The sequence below is a fragment of the Poecilia reticulata genome, linkage group LG7 (assembly GCF_000633615.1).
Source record: "Poecilia reticulata strain Guanapo linkage group LG7, Guppy_female_1.0+MT, whole genome shotgun sequence".
Classification (NCBI taxonomy): Eukaryota; Metazoa; Chordata; class Actinopteri; order Cyprinodontiformes; family Poeciliidae; genus Poecilia; species Poecilia reticulata.
In genome coordinates, this window is record NC_024337.1 from 19,473,934 (window position 1) to 19,496,030 (window position 22,097).

At 39.3% G+C, this 22,097-nt stretch overlaps 3 protein-coding genes across 12 annotated transcripts in view; 2 read left to right on the forward strand and 1 right to left on the reverse strand.

The window, feature by feature from the left end:
• bltp3a (bridge-like lipid transfer protein family member 3A) overlaps nt 1-2,962 on the forward strand; it is a 19,572-nt gene extending 16,610 nt beyond the window's left edge. For both annotated transcript variants that reach the window (XM_017305768.1, XM_008414215.2), the window contains exon 21: nt 162-2,962. In XM_017305768.1, the coding sequence (XP_017161257.1) occupies nt 162-278 (117 nt within the window). In that variant the 3' untranslated portion in view covers nt 279-2,962. The remainder of the gene's footprint in view (nt 1-161) is intronic.
• On the reverse strand, nt 2,959-6,531 carry taf11 (TAF11 RNA polymerase II, TATA box binding protein (TBP)-associated factor). Of its 2 annotated transcripts, none has more exons than XM_017305769.1 (6): nt 6,323-6,531; nt 5,987-6,193; nt 4,276-4,409; nt 4,090-4,177; nt 3,909-4,005; nt 2,959-3,809 (listed from the first exon to the last, which is right to left on the reverse strand). In XM_017305769.1, the coding sequence occupies exons 2-6, from the start codon at nt 6,152-6,154 to the stop codon at nt 3,679-3,681; spliced, it is 618 nt and encodes a 205-aa protein (XP_017161258.1). In that variant the 5' UTR covers nt 6,155-6,193; nt 6,323-6,531; the 3' UTR covers nt 2,959-3,678. The 2 variants fall into 2 exon arrangements, with proteins under 2 accessions (XP_017161258.1, XP_008412439.1); XM_008414217.1 differs by having other exon boundaries at nt 5,987-6,198.
• Nucleotides 6,532-7,745: 1,214 nt separating this feature from the next.
• The window catches only part of LOC103467942 (ankyrin repeat and SAM domain-containing protein 1A), a 69,537-nt gene continuing 55,185 nt past the window's right edge, over nt 7,746-22,097 (forward strand). For all 8 annotated transcript variants that reach the window (XM_017305846.1, XM_017305843.1, XM_017305845.1 and 5 more), the window contains exon 1: nt 7,746-8,594. In XM_017305846.1, coding sequence (XP_017161335.1) covers nt 8,419-8,594 — 176 coding nt within the window. In that variant the 5' untranslated portion in view covers nt 7,746-8,418. The remainder of the gene's footprint in view (nt 8,595-22,097) is intronic.

The following is a 22,097-nucleotide window of genomic DNA, read 5'->3' on the forward strand; positions in this document are numbered from 1 at the left end:
CTCAATAAATTTTATTTTACATTTGAGAAAGTTTGTGTGATAATGTGGAAGTCATTATTAATGGTTTTATTATCACACCTGTTGCATTTAAATCCACATATTGTGCAGCTTTGTGTCAAAATACCAGCTATTATTTAACTAGAATAATGTTGCTTTTGCAGAGTCGAACACTGGAGAGCCAACTCTGGGACACTCAGGCTGCCCTCACACAGGCCCTCACTGAAAGAGAGCGCCTCCTCCTGGAAGTAAGGAAGTACGACCCCACCTTTACGCTCTGATCCTCTGCAGACGCTGACCTCTAACCTCTGGGGCTGCTGCAGAACGGCGACTGGATGTCTCAGACTTGATGCTGAGAATAGAGCAGAGCTCAATTAAATCACCTCTAAAGATAAATCCAGGAAACCGGGGCGGTGGATCCAAACCGTGGCTTCATATCACCTCCAGCTGGCTCACACAGTCCAGGAGATTACAAACAAAAAACCCCTGTAGCTGTTACTAGAAAACCAGGGCCTGTTGAGTTCATTTTAGGTACACAATGGTTCTTTTTTATTACTGGCAGTTTAGATATTCTTTCCTGATACGCTTAATAGATTTGCTCTGGTTTTTATCTCAAACAAATCAGGGTGGCGGGAAGTCATCGTGTGGTTTTAGTGTGAAACAAAGCATGCAACATGATCAAGCTTTAAATTTTTCCACTTATTATCGTGTGTTATGGAATTGTTGCACAGACACTGCCAGACAGCTGCTAGGCCATCAGTCCCTTCTCTTACACTGCATGCTTAATTAGCATTGCTAATTCAATAATAAAAAAAAATGTAGCACTTCTTTTTTTTATTAACAGTTTTAGTGCTGGAGTTGTGTCGTTAACTTTTGTTTTTTGTAAAATAGAAAAAAAACATGCTTCATTTTGTTTTGAAGTGTCAATTTAAACAGTTTTGTGAAAGGTAGGTGAAAAAAAAGCACTTTATTTATAAAGCAAGCTTCCACTTCTTTCATGGGAAGTTTAAAGCATGTCAGTTTCCACCTTTTTCTCGGTGCATCACCAGGTGGGAAAGGTACACACTCATATCAAGCTCTCTCTGGTCTCACGGAGCAGGTTGGATTATTTCCCAGTGTTTTTATTTTATTTAAAGTATTTCTTTTATACGGTACTGTGATGACTAATGTCCTCTGAGGGTGAACATCTACTGAAGACAGCATGCCTTCCAGAATGTCCCTTCCTCACATTTGGAGAAAATTGTTCTCAGAGTTTAATCATCTGCTCTGGAGAGGTTTGTGATTGTGTCTCCTGAACATAACTTTGTAGCTTTCCAGGAAACAACTGATGAAACGTGCTATGTTGGTGGACTTAGATGTCTTTGTGTTATTTTACTTGACTATATTTATTTTTCATTTTTTAGTGTTTTTTTTTTGTCTTATTTTAAAACAATATTTTAATAAGTGGTACTGATGACGTGAAAGATTAAATAACTGGAGTAGTCGCTCTTTTGATCTGGATTTGTTGCCAATATTATTTCCTGCAGAAAATCTTGTACAAGAATGAATTTGAAAGTGGATAGATTTAGGAAAAAGAAGCCAACATTTGCTGTTTTGTTGAATCAAGGATTTTGTTTTGGTAAAAGTCCTATTTTTTTTAATCTTTTGGCTCTAATTTGTAGTTGTGCAAGGGTACCTGGGAGACCTCTGGTGGCAGAAACGTGTCACTGCAGTTTCCGTTTCAAATATTTTAGCCAAGTTACAATGCAAGTTGCATATCTCCACACAATAGAATATTATTTAAAACTTTATTTCAGCAATCCACTTTAGAAAGTGGAAAAAACATCTAAAGAGAGAGAAGAACCAAATTCTCCAAATGTCTTAATAGACAGCTGCTCTGTTTTTGAGTTTGATTAAAAACCCAAAGTAAGACTGACACAATTTAAATTGAAGCAGCTTGGATTCCAAATGACATAGAAAAAAGTATTTTCATCTGAAAAAAGAACCTTGGATCAGTCGTACGATAATATTTCTGTATCATCAAAATCAACAGAAACACTCATATGTCTTTCTCTTGATATATCTATGACTTTCAGTTTTTGAACAGTTACTGAAATAAAGGAACTTTTCAATGATATTTTAAGATTCAGCAGTACAGCAGACAGATCTGATTCTCTAAAGACTAAACAATTGGAAGACACTAGTTTTACATGAAACCCGTCAAAGAAAGGAAATGCTACATTATTTTTAGTGTAGATTTTTTGAGATGGCGTTGTATTCTACACTCAGCTGCATGCAGACTCCAGAATAATCCTCAATATATTGGTGTACTAAAGCAGATATACTGCCCGTTTACCTCAATACACGTGATCTTTTTTATTACCGTTTGCCGTTTTAGTTTCTGCATGGCCTTAATGGACAAAGATGTTCTATGCTGGATGCAACATGTAGCTTTGAAGTTTCCTGTAGTTCCGCTGTGAAACCTTAGTATTAAGTAGCATCTCAGTTTTAATGAAAAACTTGAGCTTTTGAGTCAAATTCCCACTAAAACTTTTACACTAGACTTCCTTTGCAGTCCACAATAGGCCAGTGGTTTCCATGACAATGTAACTCATTGTGCCATGCAAAGAGGAGAAGCAGAAAAGCAGAGTTTCAAGGCGTTTTCTCAACCCGGGATGCATGTGCTGAAGTGATTTGATTTTTTTTTTTTTTTGCGAAGTTTATGCCTTGTGAATTACTTGCACTGGTGAAGTCAATTCACGGGAACTCGCACTCGTTTCGATGTGAATCACTTCAAAAAGAATGCATACGAGTCATTGTGGAAATGTTTAAAGTGGTGCAGAAAAACTGGACAGTATGGTTTTTGTCGTTTGTGTAAAAGTACAATGACTTTATGGTACTCATCACTCCATCAATGACTAATGTAAAACTGGTTCTGTGAACCAATGAGAGAATGTTGATGAGACGAAATAAATTACTGAAAACATTTTTGATGTGAATTTATTGTCTTTTCTCACAGTACCTGCTGCTCTCACGTACAGGCGTGTTTCAATTCAGCTTTATGTTGCAACCAAAATCTAACCATAAGCAAAAACATGGACAATTAACACTGTACATCATCCTGAACTCACAACCCTCAGTGAAACATGGTGGTGGCAGTATCATGCTATGGGTACACTTGCACCAAGGCCTCATCTAAAAATGTAAAGACAGGAGGACTGGAGTCTCCCGGTTAAGATCAAAGCATATTCTTGTTAAAGAAAGGCCTAGTCAAAGTCCATACTTCAAACGTATGCACACTTCCAACTTTGTTTAAAAAAAAAAATCATTTTATTTTCATTTGACAATTACCTTGTATGTGTTACTGTCACAAATTAATAAAATTATAAATATGACTCAATTTCAGTTTGTACTTTGTAACATGACAATGCAAAAAAGTTCAAGGGCTGCAAATACATTTGCCGGCGGCTGAACTTACCACCCACATATTAACCAAAGAGTAGTAAAAAGAAAAAGATATAAAACTTATATTTACATGTTTCAACAAGTATTTAACTTAATACATAGAGCCTTCCAGCAATGTACCTTTACAGACACTGAGCTCCATCAATAATTGTGAGCAGCCTCTGGATGAATCGGAGGTTTTCCCACAACGGTTTTAAATATCACCAACGTCCTCGTTCATCCCGCAGCTCGAGTGGCTCAGTGAAACAGGATGTGCTTGTGTTTGGAGTTGGGAATCTGATCTCGACTCTTCAGCCTCCTAACTGCTTCCCTCAGGTGTTTAGGCTGAAGTGGTGGCGTGTCTCCCCACTTCTCACAAACATCCAGAGCTGGAAAAGAAAAATAACATTGATAACTACATAATAGTCTGTTAAAAAAAAAAAAAAACATTGTGTGATTTAGGATTGTTTTGTAAACCATCCACTCACCTTCCTCAACAATCTCCCCGACAAAAACCTTGGCGATACCAGACATGGCGATAACCACATTCTGGGAAACTGACGACCCGGTTATGGACTGGATCAGCTGAAATGTGCAGATCATAAAGCCGCCATAAGAACCTCCGGTTTGTAGTTTTGAAATAAATGTCAGTTTTAATAACCAGCTCACCCTCTTAATAGCAGCCTTAGGGAAAGCGGAACGTCTGTACATCTCATAGCGATTGAGCTGCTCTTCAGAAAACGATGACACCAAAACCCTAAATAATGCAAGAGGGAAAGAGGGCAAAGATGGATCAAAAAGGACACTTTTGGAGAAGTTTGTAAAAAGAGAAGTGGTCTTCCGTGACAGCCTTACTGCATCTTTTGTATTTCATCCTCGTCGACCTTGTGGCGCTTCTCTTTTTTCTTTTCTGGCTCCACCTTGGGTCGCTTAGAGGAAGGCTGACCGGAGGTTCCCTCTTCCTCGTCGTCTGCCGCCGCTTCAGTTTCCTTCAGAGTGCAACAAAAAACATGCTGGGTGAAAATACATCGAGACTCCCTTAGTGAAATCAGATAGTTGATATATCAACAATGGTATTAAATAATATTTTCTGTATATTGTAATCCAAATTTCTGCATTTTACTTTTAAAAACCATTTTCACTGCAATGCAGGCACTTAACTCTTATTTATGGTTAACTCAAAATATTCAAAACAGAACAAATTTTGTTAGTTTAGTTTGGTGTTGTCATGAAGTCAATTTCTCCAAAGTCATCTATGTGAACTTCTATAACCCTTGGGTTTAATCTCAAGTGATATTTGTAACAACTTCCTTTTTTCATAAAGTTAGCTCGGTCAGATCATTTATTTCACCCTCTCCATATGGCCGCTCTGTCTCTGTAACCCGCTCGGCTGTCCTCAGCCAGTCTGAGCCTGTCTCACTTAACATGTTTACAGAAGTGAACACATCATATGAAACCCTCAGGTTCCCCATCCTGATGAGGAGCCCTGCACGTCTTTTTAAAGAAGTTTCAGACCGTCAAGTTTTTATTGTCACATACGGCAGATGCTTTTATTAAACAAGCAGTAGTGAATCCACTTACAGAAAAAAAACAAAAACATATTGACCCCCCAGTTCTGTAGGAACATCAGACCAATATCAAACATGTTGATATTGTGTGGTGAGTTGTTAAATTTTGCATACGTACGTCATCATGACACTTTTCTTAATCCTGCCTACATTTTATGGTTGGTAAATTTCTATCAAAATTCTATCAGGGGCTGCATAGTGGCACAGTTGGTAGAGCTGTGGCCTTGCAGCAAGAAGGTTCTGGGTTCGATTCCCGGCCCTGATCTTTCTGCATGGAGTTTGCATGTTCTCCCTGTGCATGCGTGGGTCTTCTCCGGGTACTCCGGTTTCCTCCCACAGTCCAAAAACATGACTGTCAGGTTAATTGGCCTCTCCACATTGCCCCTAGGTGTGAGTGTGTGTGCCTGGTTGTTTAGTGTCTCTGTGTTGCCCTGCGACAGACTGGCGACCTGTCCAGGGTGACCCCGCCTCTCGCCCGGAAGGTTAGCTGGAGATGGGCACCAGCACCTCCCGACCCCACTAAGAGACAAGGGTGTAAAGAAAATGGATGGAAATGTCTATCAAATAATTACTGGGGTAGTATTTGTTCTTTTTTGCGTCGTATTTTGTTTCGTGTATCAACCAATCACAGTCAAATTTGTTGATCTACTTCAAGAAGATTCAAGAAGTAAAAGCTAACAGGCCATATTTTATTTTTTAAGTGTCATTTGTATGATATTTGTTGGACCCCATTTGTAAACACAAGGGTTAAAACAATTATTAGCATTAAACTTTGTCGGCATAAATCTCATATGATTCTCAGATACAAGTGGCAGATATATATTTATCATTTGACTTTTATGTGGGATTCGACATAAACCTCTCAATTCATCTCTGCACCTTTTCTGTCAGGGATCTCATTGAAATCACCACTTTGGTTCATCACTATGTAAAGTATATTTTACTGCTACTTGGCTTGTTGACGTTTTAGAAACTTTTGAAAAAGTTAATTAACTTACAGTCTTCAAATCTTTGAGATGATCCTGCGTAGACGGCTCTTTGTCATCTGCAGACATCTCTGCAGAAGTCTCCGCAGCGGGCTCATGTTCTGTCTTCGGGTTCTCCTCGTTGATAAAGCCCTCTTTTTCAAGTGAACCTTCTGTTTTTATCCGTGCAGGGTCCGCCATAACTCCTCAGATTCTTCCAACACAGCTGCCCCTTACAGCCTACACTGATACAGAGGAGGCAAAGCACTGATAAAATGAACCTGTAGCTTTTTTTTATTTAAGATAAAAACGCCCAAACAGAACTTGGTCTGGGGAACATTTGCTTAAAAAGCTAGTAAATAAGCTAACCGTTAGCTGTCGAGCACACGGTGTCGTAAGATAGCTGATGCTGGTAACACTTGACTAAAGAAAAACGCTGCTTTGATGCAGAAGAACACAATGTGTTAAATCAGTTGTGAAATAACGACCACATTAAAAGTAACAAACTGTAGCAAGATTGTGCAAGTTCTCAGCTACCGCCTGCTAATGCTCTTCCTCTTAGCTTTATTTTCAGTGAAATGGTGTTTATGAACTACGCACTGGGTGCATTACCGCCACCACGCGGATTGGAGTGTCACTCTTTCTTTCTCCGTTAACGAAAGAAATAAAATATTGGGGGTATTTGTGTGCAGAAACACGTTTTGCTTTTGGATTTCAAAAACTCCCACCAAAACTTGAACAAACATCATCTTCATACAAAACCAGCATAACATTTTCATGAATCACATGAAAATGACATTTCTCTGTGTTATTAGAATATAATAGAATACAATAGAAATATTATTTATTGTCCCACGGTGGGGAAATTCAGAAGTACCAGGAGCAATTTACAGGTAAATGGCAGTATGTATTCAAACTGAGATATAAAATGTAAGAAAATAACAAATTGTAAGAGACACATAACAGACAGTACAGTAAGGGAAAACTGGGTAGTATATAATTATATTTACTCAGTTACATTAACTTGGATAACTTAAAAAAACACTTAGGAATAGTTTTAATGCATCTTACTTTTACTTGAGTAATAATTTTATGAAGTACTTGAGTAAAATTTCTGAATAATCTACATACTTTGAGTAGCTTCACAGAGCAAAGAACAGATATATTTTAACCAAAAATGTATCACAGACACACATAACATTTAAGTGTGACTTCTTGTTTGTTTTCAAACTTCATTGTACTAATGCTAATTTGTACAACATTTAATATAATGTGGGTAAATACAAAGTCTCAACAGCTATGACTAAGAGCATGAGCATAGATGGGTCATTTTATTATCTCTGAATAGAATAAGTTGTTTTTAATGTTTTTTTGTAAGACACAATGAGCACATTGCAGGAATTTGTTTACATACAATATGACCCAAAACCTGACTGAGAAGTTTGAAAATGGACATAGTAATTTATTAATTAGATATTAAATAATCTACTTATGTTTTATAAAAGTTTTCTATCTATTTAAGAGTAGCTATCATGCTTATTTACATAGATTTTCATCGTAAGGAACATTTTATTTCCTTTCATATGATACCAGGAAGCAGCATCTTGCTCACTGTGAGAACATGATTACTGATACTAGTAAATATGCTAATATTATACTACAGCTTAAATTTATGAACATCCTTATGAACATTGACCGAATGGGAATATAGCAATACATAAACAATTTTCTTCTTATTTCTATGACTACTGTTGTTTTGGTAACTTTATTGTTGTTTAAAAAAAACCCACTAATTTCAATTGTTATTTAAATTATTTACATTTTGTTTTGTGTGATAATATGTCTCCTAACAATAACGACAGGACCGATAAAGCTCATTGTTAGGTTTGGAAATTTGCTCTTGCCACAACGGGTCACATGAAAAGGCAGATCTACAACTTACTGGGATGGGAACAATCCCATCCAGTATGGGACCTAACGTTTCCTGGCGTAGAGTCACACCGGGCGCCATCTTTCTTTTATCATCCCTATTGTATATAAAGCAGCGAGGGGCGGCGGTGGCTGGTGCGGCATTCGTGAGCGTCTGAAGGGTTTCATTGGAGATGAAGAAAGAAAGGGTAGTTTCGAGGAAGTGACGGACGACGCTCGGAAGACTGGTCAGAGGAAGTTTGCTCGATAATGGTGCCGTGCGGCTGAACGAAACTTTTCCCCCTCTTGAGCGCCAGCGGAGTCGTGGATCGGGACGGAAGGATCCAGCAGGGCGGCCGGGGGGAAGCTTTTGTTTCCTCGCCACATTTGCAGCTCTGAGGAATAACTTGAGGGCTGGGAGAAAGAAAGAGAGGGTCGCAGAGAAATTTCATTCCCTACAACCAACCCCCCCCTTTCCCTCTCCCTATCCCTCTGTCTTCCCCGTTCTTTTCCCCAGCGCCTCCTGTTTTATTTTTTATTTTTCCCTGGGATTAGCGATGGGGAAGGAGCAGGAGCTTCTGGACGCGGCGCGCACGGGGAATCTGGCCGCGGTGGAGAAGCTTTTACCCGGGAAGCGACAATCCGCAGGCGGATCGTCGGGGAGCGCAGGAAGCGGCAACAGCAGCGGCAGCAGCCACGGAGCTTCCTCCCATCCGCTCTCCAGTCTGCTCAGGTAGGCTGTGGGAAGACTGAAGGGGAGGCAGCCACCGGTACTGTCCCTGTCAAAACACTGTCTTATCATTCCACTGTTAGCACTTCAGATATGCTTGCTTAGTTAATCAGTGATCTTTTTTTTCATCAAAGCAAACCCAACCTGAACCTGTGCTGTGGCATGCCTCTTTGTTAGAGCTTTGCTTTTGTCCGTCTACTGTTGTATGCACACAGTGCATTGCTAAAGTAAACAGTTTGTCGCGTTACAACCGCACACTTCAGTTTAGTTTATTGGCTCGTAATAAGTCGTCCAATCATACATAAGAAGTAGAACGAGAATGTTGCATGGTTTTCAAAAATGTTTTCCAAATGAACATTTTGTTTGTATTCAGCCTTTCTTTTACTGTTTTAAATCAACCAAGTGTAGCTAATTTCTACAAACACAGACTACCTTTGTTTTCAAGTTAATTACTAGTAACACTGGGAGATCTGTAGCTCAGGTGGGGTAGCATGTCAAAAGGTCAAGTTGTGGGAAGAAAAAGAGCAGGATAAGAATTTCTATTGGGTCCTAATAAGTCCAATTAGGTCTGCAGGGAGGATAATCAAGGCTGACCTTCACTCGGTTCAGGACCTGTACAGGTTAGGGTCAGGAAAAGGGCAGCAGACATCTCTGCACATCCCACACATTCTGGGCACATTAAAAACCAGAGTCAAATTCCTTGCTTGTGCACACAGTCTTGGCCAACAAGCAGATTTGGGGAGGTTTACTTCAGCAGAGACAAGGAAACTAATCAGAGTTGATGGGAAGATATAGTACAGGGATGTTCTGCAAGAAAACCTGTTAAAGACTTCAAAACAACAGATTAAATTGATAGAAACGTAGAAAAACAAGGCATATTTCCTCTTCATGTGCTTTGTGTTGGTCTATAATCCTGAGATGCCCTCAAAATACTTTGATGTTTGTGGTTGTAACGTGACAAAAAGTATCATGAATACTTTATATTCATACAAAAACACAATTACATCGTTTTTCTAATCTCTTAGGCATTGATGTGTAATTAATTGCTTACGCACAGTCTAGACTTGAACCGGGTTAATGAGGGTGGAATACAAATATAGTTATCATATCAGATTTAGTCAACCTTCTGGAAACTTTTATTCTCAAGCTTGTGGGTGTAAGCTCTGAAAATGTTTGGTTTAGCTGTGGGCAGCGTGAGAAGTCTCCAGCGAAATATCTACGTTTGATGTGGGTTTTCACATCCAAAAGACTTGCTCTGCTTGGTAAGAGAGGTTTACCTTAACTGTTGAGTCATTTATCTTTCATTGGTCCGCATGCTGCCTGTGCACACCCTGCTGTGTGGATTTGGACAGGGGAGGAGAGGATTTAACCTAAAAAAAATTGCAACCATATTTAATGTATTACTTTGGCACATGTTTGCGTTAAAGAGCAAGAAAAGCAACAACAAAGGAATTGGCAGCAGATGTGATGGAGGCAGTTTCATTTTGTCCTGCGGATAAACTCATAAGAATCAGCTTGGTGAACAATTGCTTGAAGTCTCCTCATAATTATTTATACCTGCTTTTAGCATGAATAACTTAAAGAGCATGTAGGAAAATGTTACCTAACATCTAGCAAAATCTGTAAGATTTTATCTTTCAGATTAGCGCAAAGCAGTGCATAATTGACAAGCGGCAAGAAAATGAATTTTTTAGTCTTTTGCCACAGATTCCCAGTTTGATTCCATTCTGGACTTTGTGTGAGGCATTGAAATCCATCTATGTGTTTTGATCCAAGTCATTTCATTGTGGCTTTGTTTGTATGTTTAGGATTGTTGTCAACCTTCAGCCCAGGAATAAGACTTCTGCAGCGTCTTAACGGGTTTCCGTCCAAGTTTGCTCTGTGTTAGCATCTTTTCTTTTCTCATCAACTCAACAAAGCCTGGACTGTCAGTTTAGGTGCACGGCCATGTCCTGGAAGCTTTTTATTTTTGTGCCATTTTCTTTCCATTTTTTGTTAATGGCTGGATGAAGAATATTGTTTTATAGCCTAATCTTTAAGCGTTTCTACAGCTTTATCCCTGACTTAATGCCACATGTTCACTAATGTTTGCACAGGTGGACTCTAGTCTCTGATTAGATAGTTTCCTATGGAATTTAGTTGTACTGGAGTTTAGGGCCGCAATCAATGATTACTTTAGCAAACAATTATTCTGACGATGAATCAGTTAATCTGATAACAGATGCACATTCTGCACATTTTATGCAATATTAAAAGTACATGAAAAGATGCACATAAACAAATAATTAAATGTTCAAATAAGAAAATAAATGTTTTATTGCCTAAAATGCTATAACATGGTGAACACTTGATCATTTGCAGGAAAGTTTGCATCTGCAGTTAAGAAAATACTTTTAACATCAACATGTGAAAAGTTCAGTCCTTTCTGCTTGACTTAACATTCATGTAGAGCAGGGCTGAGTTTAGCTATTTTTCTTGATTAACTGATTAATAGTAAGATAGCAAAATGTACTTTATAGGATTTAGCTTTTTTTATTTTACAGAATTTAAACTGGGTGAAACTAAAAGTATGCCACTAGAGGAGTTTTGGATAGAACAGTTTACAAAGTTTTTTTAAATCTTGCATGCAAAATATGTGTATTTTTTTTTGTACAGTTTTGGCTTAATTACTGGTCTCTATGTTCTTTTAGCAAATGGTCTTGTTTTGGAGTCTGTACCCCAGTTGATCATGAATTGTTTACTGAATTAGTTGAGAATTATTTCGATGATCGATTCATCACAATTAATCCGATTAACCGCTTCAGCCCGACTGGAGTTTGTTGGAGGCCATATTTTCAAATTTTCATTTAAAAAAACGTTTTGAAAATCTCATACAATTTTCCTGAACTTCACTTATCTACTATTCTCTTAGTAATCACTTATAATTCATATAAAATACACTTAAGTTTGTGGTTATAATGTGACAAAATGTGAAGGAAAACACCTTTGCACGGTGACGTGGCCACGCCTTTCCTGTCCTGAATGTTTGTCACTTAAAACATAAACAGTTGTTTGGGATCTGAATGCCAGGGCAGCTTTTGTCTAAGGCTGAAGTGTTGAAGTGAACCTCCTCATGCTGCATCAATGTGTTACTCAGCGCAGGCTGCGCAGCATACTTAGGGTAATTGCATTAAACTCTTTTAATCGGAAATCCATTTCAGAAATGTCATGCAGTCAAAGCCGGCTCCATCTTTCACTCTCTGATCGGTGGGTGGACCAGAGAACCCATTGTGTCATCTACTCTGTCTTGAGCAATCAATGTTTGGCAATGGGAACTGTGGGACATAATTGGCCAGGCCATGCAGGAAGTGAATAAACCCTTGGTTGAAAGCTTGTTGCCTGTGGACACCTGAGCTTATTGGACATGTGAGGAGTACTGACCACAGGGGAGCCTGTGGGATCGTTGCTCCCGTGCATGACATTTGATTTGGCCTGCACGATGAAAATGTCAATACCGTCGTCTGCGAGTGAATTGCCTGGTAGTCCAGGCTGTGGCTTTGGTGTGTTTGTTGTTTCATTCATCAGAATGTATTTGTGACCTATTCATCATCACTTGTTGGGGAAGTGTAGGCCGGTAATCTTGTCAGAGCTGATTTCATCTCAGTCCAAAGCTGCTGTTTTTGGTAAATCTCAGATCACGCTCGCTTTAATGCCCTCATGCAAAAAATAAATAAAAAAATAGATGTACTGTTGAAGCTTCTGTTGCTGTGACGCACACTGAAGCTTCCTAATGTGTATAAAGTTGCAAATTGCATTGTTTAAATGGACTAGTTTCTGGTTCTGAGAACCTGTTTGCAGAGATGTTTGTCATCAGCCGTGGCATGTTTACTGGGCAGAGCTATCCTCGAGTTTTGCTGCATGATCCACTTGACTTCAGCGCTGCTCTTCCAGGGTGTGTGTGTGTGTGTGTTTCCACCAGATTTCTGGCGTTCTTCACATGGAATGGGCCACATGCTGGGGCTTGCAGTGTTTTTGTAACCAGGCCGTTGTGCAGCTCTGCTCTGCGGAATGCCTGCTTTCCCAGGAGAATGTGTCCCAGGCGTTGCCATGAGATAGACACTGACCTCCGGCATTTTTCACACCGACTTCTAAGCAGGACTTCATCAATTAGGGAAGCTGGGACGTGTTCTCAAATGTGCGGTATCAATATCCCGTGAACTTATCCACATTCGGTCACATTGCGGCAACACACGTGAATGTACTGTGCTTGTATTGCATGTGAAAGACCTAAACAAAGCAGTGCATAGTTGTGAAGCGGAAAGAAAATGATACATGGTTTTTAAATGTTGTGTGAAATCCATTTGCCATTCAGCCCTCTTGAGTCGTTGCAGAATGGTCTTTAGCTGCAACGGCAGCTGCAAGTCTTTTGGGTCGTGTTTACACCAGAGCTGCACATGTAGAAACTGAGAAGTGTGTCCGTTCTGTGCAAAGTGGCTTAGTCATGTCCCTTCAACATGACTGAGCTCAAACTCAGTCATGTTGAAGGGAGAATGTCTGTGAATATTTATTTTCAAGTCTTTCTAAAGATTCACAAATGAATTTAAGTTTCAACTGTCTCCAAAGGTTGTCCTGTATTTAGCTCCATTCATCGTCCCCACAGCACGATGCTGCAGTGTTAGTGTTTCACCACACGTAGCATCTTTCATGTGCAACAAAAAGGTTCAGTTTGGTCTGGACGTCCAGGTGTTGGTGCGTTTTTCATTCTGTTTAGCGACATTAAGCCACACGTGGGTGAGCTGTCTTCACTAAGTGGATGCACTGGGTTTTATTCATGTCTGTCCAAAGTTATTTTCCTTCCACTTATCTATCAGGCATTTCTTTCTGTTAGTCTCTTACGAAAAGTATCCTAGTAATGTATACTTGTAACAAAAAAACAATGAAAAATTATTTTGTAAAACCCCGTATCTACTTCATTTTCTGTTACATAATCCTGTATTTTGGATGTTTTTTGTTAAGATTTTCTTTTTCCACTTGCACTCCCTGGCCCGAATTGTCCTAACTCGGACAGCTGCTGCTGTTACACCGGAGGTGAGACAAGTCCCTGGCAGGGAGAGCGGCTGCCCACTGAGGAGAAATTAACAGAGGAATGCATGGAGTCCTGGACGGACACTCCAAGACCTTAGCCAGATGAGAACTTTCCTCTCCGCTTCACAGCCGTGTTCTTTGTCCTACTGACAAGCCACAGGATGGTGCTTTTAATATTCATATCAGGCCCAGAAAACCGTTCTGAGACTTTTGTATGCTTTCTAGTTTAAGGGAAATGAAAATTGACCTGTCAGCCAGTTGATCAGAACTGGACCACCTATTAAGAGGAGCGTAGCTATTTATTTGGGAGAGGGAGTCTTTGAGTGAAAAAGGAAGAGTTTTTTTGATTTGCTTTTGCAGCTCTTTTAGAGACTTTGTGAAAGAGCTGTTAAATAATTTGTTCTATCCAGTTTCGTTTGACATTCTGCTTTTTAAAAAAAAGTGACTATATTGAGGAGTGGTTTGCATTTTCAGGGCTTTGGGCACACCTCCAGAGCATCTTATTTCATCCGCAGTTTCCTGCTCACACCAGGAAGAGCCGCTCTATCAACGATGAGAATATTTGCTGGTGTCCTTTTATCTCCAAAAAGAAACTATCCCAAGGATTCTGTTTTTTGAAGATGTCTGGTTGTATGTGATATTGCATCGTGGGACTGATGCGTGTTGAGAGGATAGGCTCTCTGAGGAGATGCAGAACATTGCTTCCTTCACTTTTGTGCACACATTCAAGTGTGCTGACTTGCATGTGTTAGGCGTGCACTGATTCCAGTTTTCTGGCTGATTGCCTATCTTTAAAAAACCCAACTGATTCCGATTTTGGCAGATACCAATTTATCAATTAATTTTTTTGTGTGAAAAGTCACTAAATACAGTGGTAATGTCATTAATTAGCAATGAGGTGGACTTTTGTTAAATGCGCAGATGAGACCTGGTGAGCGGGTGGGTCAATCAGCCCTCTATCATGGTAAAACAAAAGGGGACAGTAACGGATTTTCAGGCCTTTGTGGAGGTAGATAAGATCAGTTTCACATGTAAATACAGAAAACAAGGAAATCGATTTATTGGTACCCCTAGTATGTGCGCATCTGTGTGCTTGTAGATATTATGCACACATGCACATCAGATATATGAAGACACAATCAAGGATGGAGCAGCTAAGAAATGGTAATATTTCTCTATACTTGTTTGTGTAGATGTTAATTAGTTTAATCCTCTTTCCCCCCTCTTGTAGATCAAGTAATTTCCACCGCACTCAGGCAAGCAGACACACTGTGTGTGTTGTTTTACTGTATCACAACAAATTACATTAAAACAACTTAAAACAGAAAGAAAAAAAACTCACCACTTATTTCAGGGTGCATCCTAAAAGGTTTTATTTCTGGGGTAAATTTCGCCCTGATTTGGATCCTGCAGTGAAAACAACGCAGGTTAAAGAATAACCCTGGAAAACCTCCCTGCTTCCTGGAAGAAAAAAAAAATGTTCCTGCACTGGAACCTTAAGTGTTGACAAGGCAGTTTGTACCACTTGCATTCCAGGAAAAGCGCCCTCAGATCATCTCCTGCTGTCTGGGCAGATGCACCCACAGTGGTCACAGCACATCATTTGTTGACCTCTGAACTGAAACAGACATTAGTAGGAGGGAGCAGTGCTGGGAAATGTAACACCACAATGTTAGCATTCCAAGAGCATCTGAGTTTGGGATACTCTCCTCTGACTGTTGTGTTTGTTTAGTCACAGAAGCTATGCAGAATGGCGCCTAGCAGTGATGGATTCCACACATGTGTGCGTGTTTTTGTGTGTGTGTGTGTGTGTGTGTGTGTGTGTGTGTGTGTGTGTGTGTGTGTGTGTGTGTGTGTGTGTGTGTGTGTGTGTGTGTGTGTGNTGTGTGTGTGTGTGTGTGTGTGTGTGTGTGTGTGTGTGTGTGTGTGTGTGTGTGTGTGTGTGTGTGTGTGTGTGTGTGTGTGTGTGTGTGACAAATACAGTGTCCTCTTAATTCAGTCTCAAGCCCTCTTTATGGTGGTGGACTAAAAATATCCTTCATCCAAGTGGGTCAGAGTTTGGGAGATTAGTTAGTAGTGGAGAGGAAGCTCCTTTGAAGTTTAATGGAAGAGAAGAAAATAATCTTGTGACAGTGCCTCGAAGAGTTGTTGGTTTAAAGAAAAAAATGAGGGGAAGGGAGGCTTCGGCAAAAGTTTAATCTTAGCACTTAAACAGTTTTGTCAGTTCTGTAGCTTTCAGCAGAAAGTCCGGTTTTATATTTCTAGCTTTCTATGGTTCCTGTTTTACAGCTGAAAGCTAAGGGAAGTATTGCAGAACATGCCTTGTTCTGACTATTGAGTAGATTTCTCTAGACTTTTACTCATTAGATAACAAGAGCAAGAGGTAACGCAACAATCCGCAGTGAGAAGTGTCTTGCAGCTCTTTTCCGACCTGCGTCTTCTGACTGTTTACTTCCAGCAGCTTAGATGTTTTCTCATCCATCTGGCGTCTACGTCTTTCCCACCCTGTTTCTCTCATCAGTCCTCTTGCCCGCCTGCTGAGTGGAGGCCAACCTCTGCTCTACCTTCAGACTTTGTACATGTTACACATGGAGTTGTCCACCCAGAAAGCAAATGTTGCATGTTTTTCTTATCATAGCCCCACTTTTGCTTTGCTGTTGACCAGGTGAGGAAGGAAAAAAAAAAAAGGAATAGCCCTCGCTTTAATTTCAACATTAAAGGGCACGTTTAGTCTGTGGAGGATCAGTTTCATAGCCACAAAAATAGCTTTTTAGAAGGCTTCTTTAAAGATTGACTTTGCTGATGAATATGATAAACTAGCTGAGCTTTTAACAAAAATAGTCAAGCTATGCAGACCAGAACACAGAAGTTCTGGTTTTAAAACAGAGTTGTCAACATAATTTAAAAAAAGACAAAAGCTGCTGAATTGAGTTGAAATGAAAGGTTTGTCAGAAAAGAAGGTTTCTGTCAAAACAAAAATGAGATTCCCTATTGAAGCTGGTCTAAGTTCCTTTGAAGCAGCTAAGATAACTGTAGAATTGCTGAAGGACGGTGTTTTCATGTCCTTTCATTGTATTTCAGTCCTCGTTGGCTGTTTTCTTTTTTTTCTTCCTTGTAATCCATTTTTATGAGTTTTCTCCAGCTTTTTTCATTCTGGGAATCACGTTGATTCTGTTAAACACTGTTAGACTGCTCTGCTGCATGCCGTTTCTAAAGCATATGCAGTTCTTTCACGCCTCCTGCTGCAAAACAGATGCCCTGTGAAATACTCATTGGGAAGTTATGAGTTGTGAGGACTCAATTAGGATTTGAACTGAGTTGCTGGTGCTTATTTTTAGTTTGTTTTGCCCCTTTTTAGCCACAATGGAACATATTTGGATAGTAGGGGAGCTTTTGGCTTCCTGCAGCAGGCCGGTTGGTTAAAATTCATCACCAAAATTGACCAGTAGATGTAAAGTAGATTCAGTGCAAGCTGAATCTGTCACTCAAGCATTTTGATGATTCATATCACCTTGTGGAGATTTCCTACCTTGTTAAAAAGTTGCTTTATAATTTTAAAGCCTAAAAGAAAAACAGAATGAGCTACTACATGATATTCAAATACATTCTAGGAATGACCCCTTATTAAAACTGTTTTGCATATTGTTAATCTCTTGGCAGTTTAAAATCAGTTCTACTGGTTAGGACTTAAAATTAAACCATTATTAAATGCACTCACCTAATTAACAGCAATAGAAAGTGAAAACAGAAATATCGGGAAGATTATATTCTCCAAGACTTGACTTGAAACTCCCCACAAACTATGTAGTTTGTGATTTATTGCTGGATTTCAGTAGAAATTCACCCATCAAGCTTTTCTTGGTACGCATATTTATTTTTTAAATGGCTATCATAACACATAAAAAGACGGGGAAAAATGTACTTGAAGTTCAGTGATGTAGGTAGTAACTTTGAAATCAACAGGCGATGAAGAGATTATAAGATTATCTCTATTTATGCATCAAAACACATACCTCTAACCTTTATCTGATTTTTACTAAACTCACAGCAAAGTACATCAAAGAACAGCTGTTTGTGAGTATTTACAGTAACGTGTAGGTTTCTGGTTTGGCTCATTTTATGAACAGAAAAAAAAGAGCTTTTTCAGGGTTGTACCTGTTGATTACCAGTCAGAGTGGATCAAGGGAAAATTGTCCAACTCAGACAAATCTAAAAAGTAAAAAAAAAAAAAATGTAATTTTTACTATTTCCTATCAGTTAAAACAGAGCAAAGTTAGGAATGCTTAAATTGAGCTGTTTACCTAGTTTACCTAAAACTTTTGCAATGTTTCTATCAGTCCTAGTAACAGGCACACATGACTGTTGTCTTACTCTTGCTTTATGGTAATAATTAAGTGCCCTCCCAGTTTCTCCCAGAGAGATGCCTGGTCATTAACCACATGGTGAGAATAATCTCATTAGAAGGATTTCTTTGGTATATGTTCAGTGCAGGCTGTCATAAATTTAAATTGTAAAATACAGTCATGGGTCTTTAGTTTGTGGGAAAAAAAATTATTGCACTCATCTGATTTTTTTATTTTTTTTATTTTTTTGCTTTTAGTCAAATTTCACTTCTTCATTTCTCCGACTTCTGGTCAATTTTCCTGTTTAAACATGTTCATAACCCTCACCTGCGATCCAGATATGTGTTTTGGTCTGCAGCATGTTGCTCTTTGCTGCAGTGTTTTGTCCTGCGCTCATCAGAAATGGAGACTTCTGGCAGGTGCTTCAGTCTGAGCTGAGATGAAGATGCTCAGGTTGACTGCTTGGCAGAGGGGCATCTGGTTCCAGCAGCTGCCAGCACTATGCATAATTAAGCCAATTTCCCCAACGGTGGCTGACATGAGCCAGTCGTCTCTGCTGGGCTCGCTGCCCCGGGGCGGACCAGTTTCTGGCAGTGTGGTCACACCGCTAATAGACTGACGGATAAAGCTGTTTATGACGTGGGGTCCGCGCTCACCTGGGTTCTTCTGTGCTTTAAGGGGCTGCTGAATTTATTTAGCCATTCCTTCCCTCCTAGGAGTCCATAAATCAACATTTAGTTGTTTGTTTTAGCTTTCGGCTGATGTGGATTTTTATTTATTTTTTTTGCATTATTAATTAGATGACTGAATTTCCTCTTTATTTTCTGTTTACTTTTTCATCTAAGCAAACTCGATAAATATGCATGTCCGACTGGTTATGTATGACCTACATTTTATGTATTGAAGCACAAATGAACGTACTGCATTTTTAAGTTTGATGTTGCTTAAATATTGAACCCACCTCACAAACACCAGCATCATTTCTGAATGTTGTTCATTTGCAGCCTTTGTAGCTAATATGTAAACTGAAATAGGCAGAACATCCAGGTGTATCTCAATAAATTGAAATGTCACAGTAATTAAATTCAGATACAGATTCATTATGCACAGATTAAAGTGTTTAATTTGGTTAAGGTTGTTGATTGTGGCCTACAGTAAATGAAAATAAAATTAGTTTTTATATAGCATTTGTATAGTACACTGGACAAAAGATTTAAAAAATGAGATTTTTAATGCAGACATTTTATTGTTATGACCTGGTTATGACCTATACAGTCATAGACAAGTTTGCTGACTTGACAGTTGTCTACTAGACTCTCACTGAAGGCCTCCATAAGGAGGTTAAGCCATAAAAAACATTTTTTAAGAAGCTGACTCTTCAGATTTCTATTTCCAGGCATATGAGTGGAAAGTTGTCTGGAGGGAAAAAAGCACCAGGGATGGCAAAGCTAATGCAATATTCTATTTTTTTTCCTAATTAAATTAAATTAAATGTTATTAAGACACAATTATCTAAAATTAACTAATAGCACTATATGTGTAGCAAAGCTATGGTATATATTTTAGTTTTTGAAGAGAATTGTTAAAATAAATATATTTTTCATTCATATTTTATTTTATTATGTACACCTGTATTGACTGTATCATGCTGATTTACTTGAGCACTTAGAGAGCAGTTGAAGTATTAAATTGACATTAATTAATTCTATTCCAATTAACTGAGGTGCACTTATGTTTTTTTGTTTTTTGTTTTATTCCTCCAGCCACAGCGATCAGGATTTGTAAAAACGCCGATTTTAACCCCCATGAATGTCTTGCAAACTCCAGCTTCATCCCACTGATATCCCCACAGGCAAATTAAGGATTAGCTCAGCTTTTCAAACAGGAATTCCTCAGCCAGTTCCCATGAATGTGCCCCCCGCCTCCCTCTCCAACCAAATCAACTCTGTTTTGCCCATTACCTCCGCTGTGGGCATAAGCTCCATCTCTCGGTGAGGTTGGTTTTGAGCCGTAGTAAGAGGATGAAGTGGATTGTGGAGCACCAGTCTGACTCATGCCCTTGAGTGCCATGCTGCCAAAATGCTCGAAGGACGAAACACTTATGCAGCTTTTAAAGCCGCTGCTGCTGGCAGCTGTCTTAATGGCAAGCAGGAAGACTTTGACTGTAAGGAAATGTAATGAAACGTTCACTTGCTCTGCATGGCAGCAGTTCAGATGGGATTAATGAACAGACATGGTCCTGATTAGAAATGTGATATGTTGCCAGCATCATAACGTGCCTCGTGATGTGCTGTGCTGTGCTCCTTTTTGGTCATGAGGCAGATGTGACTCAATGTTTGTAACATTGAGTAAACTTTCTTTTTAAAAGTCCCTTTTTTTTTTTAGCTTTGATGAGGAAGACCAATTAGCAAATGCATGATAAATATTTTACCTAGAGCAAGCTGTTCGATGTTGCACCTCCCACAATGGAAGAGGAAACTTATTTTAGCCTGGAAAGCTGATCAAAAGTCTCAACTTGAATCTACCAAATATTAAACAAAATAATGGATGGAAAGATTTGGGTTTATACTGGTTATCGGGGTACACCTGAAAGCAAATCAGGGGTTTTTTGTGCTGTCCATCAAACGTTTTATAAAAACGGTGAAACTGAACATCTTTCCTGAACTCCCTGAATTTACCACAAACATATTGCAGAGAATTGTTTAATGGCTTCTTCTGTCTCTGTCCTTACTCTGACTTCAGTTTTACCACCCTACTGCATCATGTTGTACTTAGGCATGTTGAGAACATGTAGGTAAATAAATTTAATGGTAGTTTCCTACCTTCATCAGATCCCATGAAGGTAGAAATCAGCCCACTCAGTTTTGAAAAATGCCTGTCCTCACTGCATCCACTTTGAAACGACACAAGTAGTTTCCCCTAAATCTAACGACTCTGTAAGTTGATTCTCACCTGCATGTTTCCGATCCAGAGTAATGTGGCTTAACTTGGATTTCTTAAACTAACCGGACTGTAGCTGACGGATTTTTTAAAATATTCTACAGAACAGTTCAAATAATAATACAGTGCTTTTTGCTCAAAGCTCTTGTACAAGTGTCATAAATGTGCCGAAGCACTACTTCCTTTAATCTTTCAAACCTAAGCACATAAACCATGCTCTGAACCAAAAAAAAAAGAAAAAAGTCATCTTACATCATATTTTGTAAGATATGCATGTTATATGCAGGTTTTGTAAATTCAGAAATTGGTTTAGTAAAGCTTTGAACAAAGAGTATACCTGAAGACATTATGTGTGTGTTTCAAAGCGAAATGATAAAAAATACTAGTAATCATAACGACACACCTCACTCAGTGTTTATGTAGCAAATAACTTTCTGTTGACCTCATTATTGCTCCCACCTTATGTCTGACGCGTGGCATATTCTCCCTTTATGGATGCTTCTTAGTTCCTGTTCATGGTCATTTTCATTTGTGGGGGATTTTACTCCTAGTAGTTACATAACTCTTCTATGTAGGACAGCTACTGGAGGTCTGTTTGTCTCCTGTTTTTCCTTCTGATGAGATCCATACCCACATTTAAGGCAGAACTGCTGTCCTCCCTGCAACTACTTTGACAGCCAGAAATCCAGATGTTATGAAGACTGTATGCATCAGCGCCTTGAGTACTCCCATAGAAACCTCTGTTGCACATTTAACAGAGGTTTCTCGGTCTCCAGCACTTCCTATCATCACATTTTCCCAGTGGAGTGTTTCCTCTGAGCAGTGCTTTTGATGTCCCGTGACTTTCTGAGACGTTACCCAGAAGGCCTGCTCTAACAAATAAACAGCTTATGTTTTGGATGGCAGAGCTGAGCTTCCCCCGTGTGTCTGCGCTCTTCTCAGACCCATTGTTCTGCAGGCTACAGAGCCCTACACAAGACACTTATTTAATGAGACGGCTCTGACTGTGTAATTGCAGGCTGCTTCGCTGAGCTATTGTGGGAGATGTATTTTAAGGGGGCAAAACGGCCATTACTGCGACAGAAAAGAGCTATGTGTGTGTGTGTGTGTGTGTGTGTGTGTGTGTGTGTGTGTGTGTGTGTGTGTGTGTGTGTGTGTG

Bases quoted from the DNA above. Each gene is read 5' to 3' on its own strand.
- taf11 (XM_017305769.1), bottom strand. From the start codon at position 6,154: ATGGCGGACCCTGCACGGATAAAAACAGAAGGTTCACTTGAAAAAGAG. The intron at 4,178-4,275 runs GTAAGGCTGTCA...TGCATTATTTAG, and splicing joins GATGAAATACAAAAGATGCA to GGTTTTGGTGTCATCGTTTT. The intron at 3,810-3,908 runs GTGAGTGGATGG...TTTCTTTTCCAG, and splicing joins CGGGGAGATTGTTGAGGAAG to CTCTGGATGTTTGTGAGAAG.